This window comes from Paramisgurnus dabryanus, chromosome 13 (assembly GCF_030506205.2).
Source record: "Paramisgurnus dabryanus chromosome 13, PD_genome_1.1, whole genome shotgun sequence".
Taxonomy (NCBI): Eukaryota; Metazoa; Chordata; class Actinopteri; order Cypriniformes; family Cobitidae; genus Paramisgurnus; species Paramisgurnus dabryanus.
Window position 1 is genome coordinate 37,259,837 of NC_133349.1, and position 18,132 is coordinate 37,277,968.

General features: G+C 38.9%; 1 protein-coding gene across 1 annotated transcript in view; it reads right to left on the bottom strand.

The window, feature by feature from the left end:
• Window positions 1-18,132, bottom strand: part of bmper (BMP binding endothelial regulator) — a 56,791-nt gene that overhangs the window by 3,137 nt on the left and 35,522 nt on the right. Inside the window, exons 5-11 of the mRNA XM_065243072.2 lie at window positions 17,388-17,478; window positions 14,351-14,433; window positions 12,370-12,469; window positions 3,471-3,715; window positions 2,536-2,640; window positions 1,479-1,524; window positions 1,036-1,362 (exon numbers count right to left, since the gene is read on the bottom strand). Of these exons, the coding sequence (XP_065099144.1) occupies window positions 1,036-1,362; window positions 1,479-1,524; window positions 2,536-2,640; window positions 3,471-3,715; window positions 12,370-12,469; window positions 14,351-14,433; window positions 17,388-17,478 (997 nt within the window). The remainder of the gene's footprint in view (window positions 1-1,035; window positions 1,363-1,478; window positions 1,525-2,535; window positions 2,641-3,470; window positions 3,716-12,369; window positions 12,470-14,350; window positions 14,434-17,387; window positions 17,479-18,132) is intronic.

Consider the following 18,132-nt stretch of genomic DNA (forward strand, 5'->3'; position numbering starts at 1 on the left):
TATATTGACAACATGGCTGCACATTTTGACTGTCTTGTTCATGAACAATGACACAAGGACTTGACATTTTGATGGAACTGACATGTTCAGAGATGTAAACATTTACTTTTGAGAGATGAACTAAATATTTTTTAAAAGTTATTTCAAATTGTTCTGAGATATGCAACAATATGCACATTATTTTTCACATTTTAAGAAACATTCGAGAAAGGCTCCAAAGCAACTGAGAAAAACTGTAATACTAAGTCAATGGGTACCATGTGTAACTGTGTGCTTACCATCTTTTATTAAAATAATTTATTTTGTGTTCTTCAGGAGAAACAAACTGATATACACAAAAAAAACATTGATTGAATTGGATTTTCTTTAAATAAATAAATTAAAATTAATTTTAGTTTTAGAAAACTTGATTCAATCATGTTGAACTGGCATACACAATTGAAATACGTAGATCCAACAACTTTATTAAATCATGTGCAACCGGAGATATTTTTCAGTGTAGGTTTAGAACAGCATGTAGTTAAGTTAATTTTGACAGGATATTAGGGTGAATTATCTCTGTTAAAATAAGATAATCACTGGTTGTCTATGTCATAGTCTATGCTTGTAATCAAATCTACTGCAAAATTCCCCCACAATAATTAATAAAAACAAATTTAAAATCCCCAAATGAAACATTTGTCATCATTTAGACATCTGCATGTTATTTACACTAACTTAGTTTTATACATTTTGCTCACATATTAAGGTTGCATTATCCCAAATGTTATCAACAAAAGGTGGGTTTAACCTCATGCGGCACTGCACAGACCAATCTGCATGTGACATCAAAGTAGTGTAAGAGTGATTCAAAAGCAGTACTGTTACGTTGCTCTTGTCATACTTTGATGTCATAAGCTAATCGATCGGTGCAGATCTCTAGGGGCAAAAGTGACATATTTTGCCTTGAATGCCTAACCACTGACAGGAGCAGCCTCATATGTAAATGAAGCATACATCAGAAAATTGGCTGCTGAACTGGGATGTCAGCCCTACCTGTGATGGTGGTGAGCTTGAGTAGATATCCATCCAAGTCAATGTGGACATCAGTGCTGTGGAACGGCAGAGAGATTCGAGTGCCATTCTGACGAACAGTAAGATGTTGGTGAAGGCTGATGCTCATGCCAGATGTGAGCAGCTCCACTGACTTTGTCCAGGAAAAAGAGCGTGTGCGACGTGCTTCATTCTTTACCAGCACTGTGAAGCTGGCCGCTGGGGAGCAATCTTTAGTGAGCACATATTTACATGTGCCCTGAAAGTTAAAGGTGCGCCCGTCAAAAGTGTTATAGTGAGGGTCTCCAAATACTGTACAAACGCCTGGCTCTGTAGTTATGGAGAGTAAAAAGAAAAGGACATCTTTAATTATTTTCACAGTGACTGCAGAAGTGATTTTTTAGAATGGAAATGAAGTCATAATCTATAATTTTCTTTCAACTTACTGTCAGTACAAACAGGACAGCAGCCAGTGCGGTTTAGAATCTTATTCTAAAAAACAAAAGATCATGATGAGCCTTACACAGAGATAAATATATTTGTTTAAATCTATAAGCCAGTCTTTTCAAAATTAAATAAGAGCTACTGTTTCATAGGTTGTCAAAACAGTTTAGGGGCTGTCTATTCTCTCTGATCATTGAGTCAAATAAAATGGAAGGCATCACATAATGAAATCGGACACACCAAGAATATGTTTTCATGGATGTTATTTTGTAGCATTTTTTTTGTTTAGATATTGTGGTAACTTGTAAGAAATATGAAATTTAAAGTACTGTAATTGGAAAAGCAACTCAGTGTTCAGTTTACATTTAATACATTTGTACAAAATTAAAAATAGCAGTATATTTAGCCGTAAATAACATATTTTTTTCTATGCACTACAGAAAAAAAATTTTGATGAGAAAAAAAATCTGAATTTTTTTTCAACAAATTTCAGATTTTTATCAATTTTGACTTTCAGGTAAAAAAACAGATGCACATTTTGACCTGTGTGGCTCGCACCAATGACAAAATACTTTATCATTTGGTGGCCTTGGCCAAGTAACTGACACAAAAACTAGGTTTTTAAGCATGAATTAAATGTTTTTGGGTACGTAACTACATTTCGCAGACATGCAATAAAGTTCTAAAGCTCCAGGAAACAATTATGACATTTGCACTCACAGTATAGAGAAGGTTAAGACTGTTTTAAAAAATGTGTCAAAGCAATTGAGAAAAACTGCAATGGATTCTGCCAACAAAGCTGTATTTCTGAATGGCCTGAGGCCAGGGTTAAGCAGATTTGTAGTAAAAATATTTGATGTGCAAATAATACGTGCTGAAAGCATTCAGGTAATTTCATTATCTTATTTTTGACAGAGGTGGCGTTAAGTGGGTTTTGCCACATTTGTGAGCTCGTCATACATTCATGCATACAGACACAGATAAAAATATAGCATTGCATACTATTAACTTTACAAATCTGGTCTATTAACTTTACAAACTTTGGAAAATGTGACATACCAAAGGACAGCTAATGATGGGAACACAATTCTTAGGCTGACATTCTATATTTCCCTTAACACAGGTGCACAAAGAACAGTTAACAGAGGACCACCTATCACCATCCTAAACAGAGAAGAAACAAAAGACACAGAACAGAGCAGTTATTTTTTGAATTCATATAAAGCCATTCGTCCACAGTTCCATAGTTGGCTTAACTGGCAGTGGAACTGGCCAAAATATTGGAAAAATATTACCCCCAACATGTTCATTCATTTGACCAGAAATAAAACTGGTCCGTGAGCATGAATTTCTCCGAAGATTTTAATCTCCTCTTCTTTAACATGACAAAGTTGCTTTTATAGTATATCTATTTGACTCTAGAAACTGTTTGATGAGAAAAAAGCATTAAAGGAGAATTTCACCCATAGAAATAGTATATCTTTATTGAAAGTGTGTCATATTTGTAGTTGAAATGTAACATACATTTGGTGCCTATTTGACAGAGAAAATGAGTGTTTGTAGTCTCACCCCCTCAACAAAGATATTGGACTTCCTTCTTTCAATGATGCAAAATGATGATTTTTAGAAGGATGGTGATTGAAGAAGGAAGTGCAACACTGAAATCTGTATTTCTCCTGACACAGCAGCAACTGAGGAAATGATGCACGACCATTCAAAAACATGACTGGGGTTCTAACTATATACAAAGCTTAATGCAAATGGATGAAGTGTCCCTTTAACTAAATTGAGCTGGGTTTTGTACCACTGTTCTCAGCAGAGCTGTAAATTTGCTACAAAGTTGAATCAACTATCAATTTTGAAACGTTGACGTTAATATAAATAAAGCTCACTTGACTCGACCTGCACAAGACACCAGTTTTATAAGCCGTCCTTTGTCATCCCATCATTTTTCCATGCATTTATTAATTTTTTGATGTACTTAAATGACTCACCCTATAGATCTTGTTCTTTACCCTACAGTACTTCACATCTTCCATCATCATATGAGACTGGCACTCTTCACAGCATGCATGGCCTTGACAGCTGCCGGCAGGCGAGCACTTCTTTTTGCACACCACTGTAGAGTCCACACACATGCAAGCTGTACAGTTCTCATAGCTGATGGATGTACCATTCTCATAGACATCACTGTGGAACAGACAGCTGCCAGGCGACAAGTCAAACACCTTCCTCTGACCTAGTGAACACAAACATGAATATCTGCATATTTTAAATTTCACATGAAAGGTATGTCAGGCCATGTTGTCCAGGGCAGGAATACATTTTGTTTACAAGATCTTCCTTGAATTACAGTTAAAGATGGTTGCATTGCCAGGCTGTAAAGAGCAGTCAATGTTAAATCAACACATTTTAGGATAAATGTCTATATCTAACTAGCGAACTTCAATTTAAGTTTCTGACAGTATGAACCCGTTTATATTTTCTATTATACATCTAGTTCAACCCCAAATCAGAAAAAGTTGGGACACTGTAGAAATTGTGAGTAAAAAAAGGAATGGAATAATTTACTAATCTCATTACCTTATATTTAATTTACAATAGTATATAAATAACATATCAAATGTTGAAAGTGAGACATTTTGATATGTCATTTTTAAATATTGGCTTATTTTGGATTTCATGAGAGCTACACATTCCAAAAAAAGTTGGGACAGGTAGCAATAAGAGGCCAGAAAATTTAAATGTACATATAAGGAACAGCTTAAGGACTAATTTGCAATTTATAAGGTCAATTGGCAACATGATTGGGTATAAAAAAGCCTGTCAGAGTGGCAGTGTCTGTCAGAAGTCAAGATGGGCAGAGAATCACCAATTCCCCCAATGCTGTGGCGAAAAATAGTTTTCTGAAGTTATCTTTATCTACAGTGCATAATTTCATCCAAAGATTCAGAGAATCTGGAACAATCTCTGTGCGTAAGGGTCAAGGCTGGAAAACCATACTTGATGCCCGTGATCTTCGGGCTCTTAGACGGCACTGCATCACATACAGGAATGCTACTGTAATGGAAATCACAACATGGGCTCTGGAATACTTCCTAAAAACATTGTCGGTGAACACAATCCACCGTGCCATTCGCTGTTGCCAGCTAAAACTCTATAGGATGGTTTCCCGGACAGGAATTAGCTTAAGCCAGGACTAGGCCTTAGTTTAATTTGGAAATATAACTAGTTTTAACAAACATGCCATACTAAAAACATTACTGGTGTGCATTTTGAGGCAAAACAAAGGGCACTGACGTATTTTAAGATATGTCAGTGCAAGTTTTTTCAGTTTGGACAGCTCTTACATTTATTTTAGTCTAGGACTAGTCTAATCCCTGTCCGGGAAACCACCCCTATAGGTCAAACAAGAAGCCATATCTAAACATGACCCAGAAGCGCAGGCGTTTTCTCTGGGCCAAGGCTCATTTAAAATGGACTTTGGCAAAGTGGAAAACTGTTCTGTGGTCAGACAAATCAAAATTTGAAGTTCTTTTTGGAAAACTGGGACGCCATTTCATCCGGACTAAAGTGGACAAGGACAACCCAAGTTGTTATTAGCGCTCATTTCAGAAACCTGCATCTCTGATGGTTTGGGGTTGCATGAGTGCGTGTGGCATGGGCAGGTTACACATCTGGAAAGGCACCATCAATGCCGAAAGGTTTATCCAAGTTTTAGAGCAACATATGCTCCCATTCAGACATCGTCTCTTTCAGGGAAGACCTTGCATTTTCCAACATGACAATGCCAGACCACATACTGCATCAATTACAACGTCAAGACTTCATAGAATATGGATCTGAGTACTGAAATGGCCAGCCTGCAGTCCAGATCTTTCATCCATAGAAAACATTCGGCGCATCATAAAGAGGAAGATGCGACAAAGAAGACCTAAGACAGTTGAGCAACTAGAAGCCTGTTTTAGACAAAAATGGGACAACATTCCTATTCCTAAACATTGGTCCTCCTCCAGCTGTTCCTTATATGTGTATTTAAATTTTCTGTTACCTGTCCCAACTTTTTTTGGAATGTGTAGCTCTCATGAAATCCAAAATGAGACAATATTTGGCATGACATCTCAAAATGTCTCACTTTCTACATTTGATATGTCATATATATTCTATTGTGAATAAAATATAGGTTTATGAGATTTGGAAATTATTCCATTCATTTTTTACTCACAATTTCTACAGTGTCCCAACTTTTTCTGATTTGGGGTTGTATATTAATCTACGTTTGTACAAATAAATGTACATTTTAGCAAATCTAACAGTAATAATGATTAAAAGGAAGTTAGAACATAACATCAGGACAGAGAAACCAATGAGAACTTACTCATGAGGGAACTACAAAGACCATAGACAAGAAGTACAAATCATAACTTCAGAATTAAAGACATGACACTAAGAAAACTGAATTCTGACAATTAGACCTTGTAGAAGTCTTTCAGTCAAACTACTGATTTCCCGTCAGAGATATTTAAACTTTCTGGAACTTATTATCATGTTCATATTACGTTCAGTATTGTAGGGTCATTTGAATGAAATGTTTCTCTTGACCTTACTAACAGAATTCCACCTCTTTACTTTGTTTTGAACGCGAGTTTGAGTGTGACCATGCACTCCCCTGTGTGGTTCATCAATTCAGTACAGCATTAAAGAGTGATTTCCCTAAAAGAGCAGCACGAGTTGAATTTGTGTCTTTTTCAAAAGACAGCCATTCGCTCGTGTCACGAGTGCGTCTTTTTAAAAGTGTCATGTCATCCGTGCAGTTCCGGATGAAGCAAAAATATAAGTCCCCAGGATGATCACAATATAGTCTTTCATGCTTAGAGAGCACACTGAGGCTACGTTTGTGGAGGGTTTATACTCCGTTGGGGAGCATGACCATCTTGGATTCACAGAGACGGTTTCATACTGTACATCATCTCCCCTTCTGTTGGGGAGCAGTGGTTAAAGGTGCGGTGGCAAAGCTCCAGAAGGCCCTCGACCTCTATTGGTCTTTACTTGGATTATATGTGTGTCGCAGCATCGGAGAGGGGGAGTCTATTTCGGAAGGAGACTTGGACACACTCCCTCCTTCGGGCAGGGTTGTGGAGCCCGTGTTTGATCGTGAGATAGCGGCCGTGTTCGACCCTGAGATGGCGGACATGTTTGCTTGAGCTGCAGAGAAGGTCGGTTGGAGTGGAGAACTCCTCCCCCACCCAAACTGTCTCGCCTCGATGACTGATACTTCGGGGCTGCAAGGACAGCACAGCCCCCACCACCTGTACCTTTCTTTCCCAAGGTTCATGATGGTTGACTTGGTCATGAAAAACCCAGTTTTACTTCTGGAACCGACCGTTCAGCCGTCACCTCTCACAAATCTTGACGGTGGACTTTGCATCCCAAGGAACCAGCCACCCTTCCCTCACAAGCTCAACAGGCATTTCTGCAGGTTTACCAGGGTTAAGGCACTGAGAGATCTGCCCGAGGATGGTCACATTTCGGCGGTGTTTCAGACCACCCTGCAGTCACTGACTTGGCGCCTGGTGGTCCAGGAACACCATCTCTGGCTGTGTCTCGTGTACATGAAGGAGGTCGACAAGAATAGTCTCCTGACTGCTCGGGTTTTCGCTGAGAGCATCATCAGAGTTCGGACATCCAAGAGCAGACTGAGGCCATCATGCCATATCACAGCCCAGCTGCCTCCTCCGCTACGTCGGCGCTTCAGCTTGCTCCTCCATTCCGGCAGCTCTGAGGAACCCAACGTAAGCAGTCTGCTTGTTTTTTGGGGATGTTAATTGCAATGTTTTGTTGTTTATGAAAGAAAAATTTTGATCATAAAAGGTCTCTGTATTTCTCTGTAAGTTTTCTTAAGAAATGAAAGCAAATCATGGCTTAGGTAGGTGGGTTTCGCCATTTGCGTGAATGACATTTGTTTAAGTAACATCTTTATATACAAGTAGTATATAAACACACTGTATAGATGCTGATTTTTGCTGCAAACAAACATGCAAAATTCCATCAAAACACAGTGTATAGCTATATGCAACAGCTGAAATATATACTTGTTTATAATAAACATTTTCTCAATTTTATTGATTTATTTGAGTAAATATGTTCACGTAATTATAGGTGACATGAATACATTTATTCCTATTAAATGTAATACAAATGTATTTTTGACTCATAATAAAGAACTGATTTGCTCATGTGCATATAAATTCTATTACCGGTAATGTTAACAGACAGCAGGCCCTATCATAGGGCCCTATAAAATCAGTTTTATTTTTTCCCAAATTCCGTTTTGTCCGTTTTAATTTTTGCAAATTCATTTTTTTCTGTTTTAATTTGTGGCTATTTTTTTTACCTTTACTGTTATTTTAGTCATAAAAAGAGTGTGCCTTTAATATTAATGATTAAAATGTACACAAATACAATAGGAATGACCTTACATTTATTAAGGTAACATTTTTCAAATTCCATGTTTGCAGTAGGGCTGCTCGATTATGGGAAAAATCATAATAAATTTTATTTTGGTAAAAATCATAATCCCGATTATTTAACATGATTACTTAATGACTGTTAAACGGGCATTTACACTCACACACACACACACACACACACACACACGCACGCACGCACGCACACACACACACACACACACACACACACATTTTACTCAGTTCAATACATTGTTTAATGTTGTTGCAGAAGGCTACACGTGTCAAAGCAGTGGTGCCTTCAGAATCCCCAAGATTGGCTCCCCTTGAATCCCCTTCTAGTAGAGTGGGCTCTTAACCAAAGGGGCATATAATGCCCTGCTTTTCGTAAGCAAGAGCGATTGTGTCTATAATCCAATGAGACATCCTCTGCTTAGTGACAGCTTTCCCTTTCTGCTGACCACCGTAACAGACAAAGAGCTGTTCTTAGGGCTTAAAGCTTTGAGATTAATTCACATACACACGTAGTGCACGTACAGGACATAACAGGAATAGATGGAAGACGCAAAGGATTTAGCCTTTGTGCGCCTCTTAAAAACCAAATGACGTTGAAGGACGGCCAGTAGATCAGAGGTGTGCCGACTTTCACATCTACCAGGACTGGGTCTGTTTGTCTCGTTGTCCTCGGGTCGAGGACAAGACAGGGAGAGAAAAACTAAATCGTATTAGCGTAGCGGCCGTTCATATGTATTGAAGTGTCACACAGTGATGTGGTTTAACTCAGCTTAGTTCCAGACAGACTAACTATTGCGGCATAATTATATTATCCACAGTTGAGGATTTAGCAAATTGGGGGCCCAATGCGAGGGTATATATGGTAAATAAGGGTCACCTTCCGATCTTTAAGAGAAAATTAAACCTGACGACCCGTTTGACTAAGGCCTAAAGCCCCACTGTCGTCGTTAATGCAGGTTCAGTGGCAAACGGGTCTATATTGTATACCATTTACAGGACCAGGAGAAAACGCCAAAAACATCGCAACCCGACCATACGTGCTAACCCGTTTGACTAAGGCCAGAAGCCCCACTGTCGTCGTTAATGCAGGTTCAGTGGCAAACGGGTCTGTATGGCATACTATACACAAGACACACGAAAGCGCGAAAAACGCAACCCGACCATACATACCAACCCGTTTGACTAAGGCTGGAGGCCCCACTGTCGTCGTTAATGCAGGTTCAGTGGCAAACGGGTCTGTATGGCATACTATTCACAAGACACACGAAAGCGCGAAAAACGCAACCCGACCATACATACCAACCCGTTTGACTAAGGCTGGAGGCCCCACTGTCGTCGTTAATGCAGGTTCAGTGGCAAACGGGTCTGTATGGCATACTATTCATAAGACTTACGATAGCGCCAAAATCGCAACCCGACCATACGTGCCAACCCGTTTGACTAAGGCTGGAGGCCCCACTGTCGTCGTTAATGCAGGTTCAGTGGCAAACGGGTATGTATGGCATACTATCCACAAGACACACGAAAGCGCGAAAAACGCAGCCCGACCATCTACCTGAGTAGATTTAGAAGAGAACACTGAAAATCAATAGATAGTATAAGAAGTAGAATATAGCTGCTAAGGATAAAGCGTACAAGCGAGCGTATTAATAATGTTTATGTAAAGCTGCTTTGCAACAATTAACAACTGTGAAAAGCGCTATATAAATAAAATTGAATGTAATTGAATATACGCAACAGTTGCAATGTTATCGATGCGAATTAATACATCTTTGCCTAGGAGCTTGTTGCTAAAATGGATGAGAGCAAGATATATAGCCCACAACTTGAGCCAATTAATATGCCAGTGCAGCTGGGGTGATGTCCAGACCTCCGAGGCTGCAAGTCCGCCGTACGTGGCCCCCTCACCCTGTGGTGGAGGCATCTGTGCATACACTAGCATGCCTGGAGACCTGTATCAGTGGAACACCAGCCCTGAGAAATGATGGGTCTGACCATGGGGTGAAAGTGAGGGTATGGGTCCGGCCGCTGTAACACACAGAGGGCAGCTGGGCTCCGACATGGCATGATGGCCGCAGTCTGCTCTTGGGCGGCAGAGAACTGTTGGATGAGGCTCTAGGCCACGTCGCTGAAATGGCTGGTTTAGGAAACCAGAGCATTCAGAAGATGATTCTTGTCGACCTCCTTCATGCCCGCTAGACACAGCCAGAGATGACGTTCCTGGACCATGGTGGTACTCCAGTCAACCATCTGCACAGCCTGAGCGAACATGGCCATCATCTCGGAGCTGAACACGGCCTCCGAAACCCTACCCGCAGGAGGGAGCGGATCCGAGGCGGCATCCAAAATAGTCGCCCCCCTCTCCGATGCCGCGACAGACACAGAATCCTTGTGAGGAGAGACAGAGGACTAGAGCGTTGTAGAACACGCACCACCAGTCTCCAACGGCACCTCTGGTTATGGTAGCAGGATGCTTAGAGCCACTGGACAAACCAGCAGACCGATTAAGCACTGCTATACGTAGATCATCTTGCCGGAGTTTTGCCACCGCACCTTTAACGAGGCACCGCAACAGAAAGGGGGGGTGACGTTCCCGGAAGTACGAAAACTGTCTCCGCAAATCCAAGAGGGTCATGTTCACGCACGCGGAACACAAACCTTCCACGAACTCTCAGGCACTTTCAGACATGAGAGACAATGCCATACCACGGAACCTTATATCTGCAACATCCGGAACTGCATGGACATAATGACATCTTAAAAAAAGACACACTCGCCGTGCCACAAGTGAATGGATGTCTTTTAAAAGACACAAATGCAACTTGTGCTCCTCTTTTAAGGAAATCACTTTTTAATGCTGTGCTGAGTAGTTGAAGCACACAGGGGAGTGCGACACACACACTCAAACTTAAGTTTAAAACTGAAAGTAAAGCGGTGGAATCCGCGAGCCTCCGCTGAAGTGCTCTTTCTCCAACAACCCCAGCACACAGCGTATCCAACAAGCAGAGAGAGAGCTTCTCAATAGCAGATGATCTGCTGGCTTATAAATATACAAATACCTGCATGCCAAGTTCATTGGCGTTTTAGAAGTTTCTAAAGGACATTGATTTCGCGAAGAGCATTCCCAATTCTCCGGTCACGACGTAACGTCATAGTGACTGACTGAAAGAGAACTAGACATTACGCCAGTTTCAGTTTGGATACAACCTCTCACAAAGAATTCAGGGCCCGGTTTTTGAAAAGTAATCCACTAGGATTTTGGATAACGGATTGGATCAAATCTTGAAAATGGGTTTTTCAAAAGAAAAAACGGATTACATAATCGGATTAGATCATGTAATCCAATCTTGGTTTTGATCCGGATCAAACCTTTAGTTTGTGTTTTTCAGAACTTTTTTGTAGGATTTGGATCACTTTGATTCAAAAAATCTGGATTAAACTGATCCCATCAGAAGGGTGGATTCAGCATGGATTTCATGCCCAAAATGTAATGAAAACTTTAAAAATGTATTAAATAATACTATATTTGGATCATGCAGTATCTTACAAGATATCCTATTTATTCATAAGGTTTTAATTGTATTTGTTTATCTGTCAAGCTACAGTAATTAGGTAGGCTTTAACGTATTCAGCCTTTTAGAATAGGCCTACAGCAAAGTAGAAAGAGTTTGGCCGAATAAAATAATCCCCCAAACAGCTGTCAAAATTGACCAAAAACAATACATTTTATTCTGACACTAAATGATATATATATATATATTCAGTGTTTGTGTTGTAGGTCTCAGATGAGCGGACTGCTGGAAGAGGATGGGGTGGGGTTTTTCTTGTTTTTAGTTTTTTTAAATGTGTGTGTTTTAATAATAATAAAAAACAACTTATATTGACCCCCACTGGCTATTCTACTTGTTGCTCTTTACATATCTATAGTTCTACATTGTGATTTCCTATCCTGTTTGAGCACTGGTTACCCAGATTTGGTGATCCTGAAAAGTTCCTATCCGGATCAGATTGATTACGTGTAAGCTGGATTACGTGATCATGGATCGCAAAAAAAAAGGATTACTAAATCCGGATCAATTTTATACGGATTAAACCTTTTGAAAAACCGGGCCCAGATGACAACACTGTGGAGCTAACACAACCCTATAGATCTTTAGTGGGATAACTTACCTATTTTAATACATTATTTCAAATCTTTATGTATTGAAACAATAAAATCTTGATTTCATATCAAATGTATCTATATGATGTTGATTTTATAATGATTTTGCATGTGAAGAAACATCAAATAATACAGTTGGTGACGTTAGGATTTTGAGGTCTTTAATAAGTTGGTGTGTATTAAGGTTCTGGTTTATTGTTGATGTCTTTACAACAAAAACGTTGAGCCACTAAAAAAAAAAAAACTCACCACGACATCTAGGGCAGCACTGACCAGACACAGTGTGACTGAGGTGTGATGGGCATGACAGAACTGGACACACCACTTTATAACACATGCTTTGACCTCCCTAGGAAACAGACACAACATGGGTGATTTTACACAAATACTCATGCTTCTGTAAAACATTAATAAAACTTTATTGACCACAACAGATTTTTTGTGTTTTTGTTAATCATAAAATGGGTTTTTAAGAGTTTAGTGCTGAAGTTACGTTTAAAAAAGGAGGGACTCTCTCTAAAGTTTCACACTACATGTGTAAGCGTAACGTTTGTGTCACCTAAGCATTGCGTAGGGAAAGCAGGGTGTGCCCATTGTCCTTTCACACCAGCGGCATTTGCAGCCGTACCACCAGTTTAGTAATCAAGTTCACAATACACTAAGTCCTAACCAGTAATGATTCAACAGCACAACATGCAATATAAGGTAATACAAATATATTATTATAATTATATTATATTCTTTTTTGATAATAAAATTTGCAGGTTTATAGGTTCGCACATACTAAACCACCTGCCCTCTCGAACCAATTACCTCCCATCTTATACATTTCAGACGCATTTGCCTGAAATTAACACATCCCTGCTCACCGGCACATTTCCATCCCCCTTTAAACAAGCCCTGGTCACTCCACTGTAAATCCTCAGTTCTAATCTCTGGACTCCATTTACCATTCATCCTACCACCAGGTGGCACCCACTCCATCAACTGGACTATGAATACTCACTCACTGCTTCTACTTACACTTCCTGTTCTTTGTGTATTTAACCATGCCATTCAGTCATTCATGTTGCTGAGGATTGTCTGCTGTAACCTGCCTTACTAAGGGTATTCATTGTATTTGCCATTGTTTCAAGTTGCCTTGTTCATGTTATTTATCTTGTTTGCCTGGTTTGTTAATAAACTTCTGCATTTGTATTCTACAACAAGTCTCAGCATGTTAGACAGTTAGACCTGTTGGTAAGACAACAATCAGATCCTTCTAGCCACCTTATCATTGCCAAGGACCTAAGGTACTCCTCTGCAATGGTTTAAGTCTTATCTCTCCGATAGATCCTTCAGGGTGTCGTGGAGGGTTGCGCAGCTCACCAGATGGTCACTGGTGTCCCTCAGGGATCAGTGCTTGGTCCACTCCAATTCTCCATCCACACAACATCCTTATGATCTATCATACAGGCACATTTCTCCTACCACTGATATGCTGATGACACCCAGATCTTATTCTCATTTCACCCAGATGATCCCACCATAACATCACGCATTAAAGCCAGCTAGCAGACATCTCAGCTTGGATGAAGAAACACCACCTCCAGCTGAACCTAGTGAAGATTCAAGATACAGCACAACCCATCCATTCAATTTGGCAACACAATCGGGACCTACTACTCACTTACAAAACTTTCACTGGGACCGCACAGGCATACTTTCACACCTTCCTACACCCCATCCTGAACTTTACGTTCAATAAATGAGCAGCACCTTATAACTTCACAAAAGGGCACTAAATCACGGTTCAGCTTATTTTCATCCCTACTCCCTGCTGGTGGATTGATCTTCCTGTTGGAAGAAAACTCATCTTTTTGAAAAAATACTTGACAAATTGATATTGACTGCATTTCCACCTCTTCTTTCTTAAATAATAAAAAATAACTCTCTCTCTCAACAGGTACTATTTCGGAATAATGACTTGTAACTTGGTATAAGCACATCTTTGTATTATTACCCCCCAATGACAAATTGCTTTACAGTTTCCTAATCTTTATAAGTCGTTTTGGATAAAAGCGCTTGCTAAATGTCTTAACGTAATGTAAATGTAAACAAGAGAAGAGTTACATTTAAGCTGTTTTGAAGCATGAAGAAATTACTGTCATAAAGAAATCTTTTACACATGCTATTGAGGTGACTATTAAAATTAGCTTAGTAAGAACAGCATTATTGTAGACATACTTACAGTACATTTGCATTTGATACATGGATTCCCTTCAGGGTAAAACTCCTCTTGCTCCTTATATAAACGCCCCTCAAAAATACAGCCTGTAAACATTCAGAGTATGCCGAGATAAGAATCTGGATGAACACTACTTTAGCTAACACAGATATACTGTATAGCAGGGGTCTTCAACGTTTTTTGGGTCGGGACCCCTTAAATGAAAGAGGCATGGAGCAGGGACCCCCTGATACTAAATGTGTAAACAGATATTTAAGTAAGCAGTGAGGTATGAGAGGCTGCTTTTTCGTATTAGGCACAAGGCAAAGTGGGGTAAACAACTATTGACCAATCAGAATTAAGGACTTGTTTTATAAAATGAAACAAACCATATTGTCACACAGCCATTCTATATTAAGACTTTTACACTATTACAATTACACTATTATGCTGTTTTTGTACATGCATATTTTTTTGTTAAAGTATATTTAGGTTTTATATTAATATAGGTATTTGCAGTGTAATAGATTTTCATTTTACTGTGAATTAGACAAGGGCTTTCAGTTTATAAATAAGACTGATCATGGTGAATGGCACAAAGACTGACTATTCTGGTGGGGATAGAGGTTGTGCTACTTTATAATTAAGAGGTTTGTTGCCTTTCTCGTGTATCATCATTGTCATGAGTTTGAGTAATGCAGGTTTATTTTCTGCATAGCTTCATATCAGACTCAGGAGAACAACATGCAACGAGTCTGCGCGCATCTCTTTGGGGCAACTTTTTGAGAGGCGGATTTCAACCTGACTATAAATCTTGTACAAAGCATCACGGCGCACGTTAATTTATTTTTAAATGCGAGCTATAGTTTTGTCACAGCTTATAATGCAGATGCGGTGTGGTGTAATTTGCCTGTTGAATTAGCGCTTTTTAAATCTGAACCGTGTGAAACGGCGTTCAAGTTCAAAAATATAGATGAGACAACATGTCGCGCTGATTCTAAAATAACATTCTGAAAGAAAGATGAAAGATGATACACGAGAAAGGCAACAAACCTCTATATTATATTAACCCTTGTGCATCAATTTAAAAAAGTTACACATAGGTTCACAGGGGACAAAAATGTCCATGTCCAAAAAGTGTCATAAAAATATTATAGATTTATATTTTTTTCCACTTTCACTGATGCCATTTTTTTAACCAGCATCAGCTCTAATCACAATGACCAAACATTCATTAATTTTCAGAATTTTAACCCTTCAAATGCTGGTTTGTTTACACAATGCCACTGCTGTTTTTTATGAAAAAAAAGAAAATTTTTAATTATTTTCAATTTACTAAATGCTAAGCAGATTTTTTTTTCTTTGAGTATTACAGCCTTGGATATGTCAATGATTAACAACAACATTAATTTTTATGCATTCATATTTTTTATGCAGTATCAGATTAAAAAAAAAGTTACCTCTCAGGTCCATAAAGGACAAAAATGTCCATGTCAAAAAAGTGTCATAAAAATATTATAGATTAATATTTTTTTCCACTTTCACTGATGCAATTTTTTTAACCAGCATCAGCTCTAATCACAATGACAAAACATTCATTCATTTTCAGAATTTTAACCCTTCAAATGCTGGTTTGTTTACACAATGTCACTGTTGTTTTTTATGAACAAAAACGACACCTCCTTTGCAGCGGTTGTAGTCTTGTGATATCCAGTACAATATATTTTTTTTCATTCAAACTGTTCACACGCGCACACACACACGCTCACACACATGCACACACACACGCACACACACACACACACACACACACACACACACACACACACACACACACACACACACACACACACACACACACGCACATTCTGGTTTCCATGTTTTGTGGGGACATTTCATAGGCGTTATGCATTTTATACCATACAAACTGTATATTCTATTCCCCTTACCTACCCCATTCTCTAACCCCACCCTTCTACTACTTCACATTTTCAAGAAACATCATTCTGTTTGATTTATAAGCTTGTTTTCTCATGGGGACCTCAAAATGTCCCCACAAGGTCACAAAAATACTGGTACTCCTATCTTTGTGGGGACAATTGGTTACCACAACGTGATAATTACCAGGTACACACACACATACACATCAAATTTTCAGTACACACATACAAACCACACTCTGACATCCATACCAACACACCCACACAATTATAGCTTCATAATATATCTAATTGGCTCTATAATATGCATAAGCAGAAAACAACAATAAAGCGATAATTTGCTTTATATGCCAAACCTAAAAAATAGTAAAAATTAAAATTTTGAAGCCTTGCCAACAGAATGAAAGCCTGTTAACATAGATTGCATCATTTTATAGTTGAATGGCACCAGGATTAAAAATGGCAGTTTTAATGGGTTTCAATGGGGACATTTTTGTCCAAAAGGTCCTGAGAGGTATTTTGTGTACCTAGTAGAAAATAGATTTTTTTAAAGGAAATGAAGGTGAAATATTAAAATTCCAATAAAAATGCACACCTGTGGCAAATTTTATGCAGTTAGCATTAACGCAGGCAAAGTTATCAAAAAAACAAAAAACTGAAAAGGACAAAAATGTCCTCAAGGATGCACAAGGGTTAAAGCACACATGCCTATAAGATTTACCTGTTGTATGATGCCTTTTCTGTCGCTACTGCTGCTTCCTGAGTGGACATTAATAATCTTCAGATATTTTATTTTGGTCCGCTGGCTAAACTAAACGCGCGCCTATGCGGCCACGCACAAGCACAACTTAAAAGGGAAATGTAACGTTTTGTACATATATTTTACGTTTTAAGCAAAAAATAGCTTGTGGTTAATCATCATTTGGCGGACCCCTTGCAGTCCCGTCGCGGACCCCCTGGGGGCCGTGGACCCCGGTTGAAGATCCATGCTGTACAGTTTTTATCATACTTGCAGACAAACCTAAGACTTGAGCAAATGTTGTGCACAATAATATGCAGAATGCTGTTTAAAGCATTTTGATTACATCTTTATTTCAACATACAATTATGATAACACAAACCTGGACAAGATGGGCAGCATTTCTTTGGGTGGATTTTAGGGTTCTTACAGTGAATAACACACCTGATTTCTGCTTCAGTGATGACACCATCCTGTCCACAAAAAAATTATCTCAACAAAGCTTTCAATGTTTACTTGCTATTTGATGTGGTTACTTAATATGGTAAAAATGAAAACATAATGTGTCTACATAGACTTACAGACAGACTTGGGGGGGGGGGTGACAACCACAAACGTAAAACTGACTATGCATAGATGTTGACGTTATTGATGTCTGACTTCACCAGTCTCAGGTAACTAAAGTTAATATTAAAGAGGTGTAAAAGTAAAAAAAAAAAAAACACTGTCAGACACTATAATATGCTCTGGTCTCCTACTGGGGGGATGGCATACAGTAGTAGATTATTATTGTTGCATGGCTGCATAGGGCCCATTTGTAAAGGTTTCATAAAGACATTGTAATATGTGTGCTTTTATTTCAATCAAACGCCTTTTTCTAATTTAATTGTAAATTACATTTTTTAATTTACCAAAAAATGTTTTGAAGATACATATGCACTAGGTAATAGCCACAGATTATTTCCATAGCTTTTTCTACCCCATTCTATAGACGGTTTCATTGGACACACGCGATACACGTCTGGATCCGAACTTTACATCCGGTTTAGTTTTTTTAATGGTCTGACTAGTTGCTAAACTGATCTCTTGAACAAATGCCTGGTCGAAAATAACAAATGTTTTGGTTT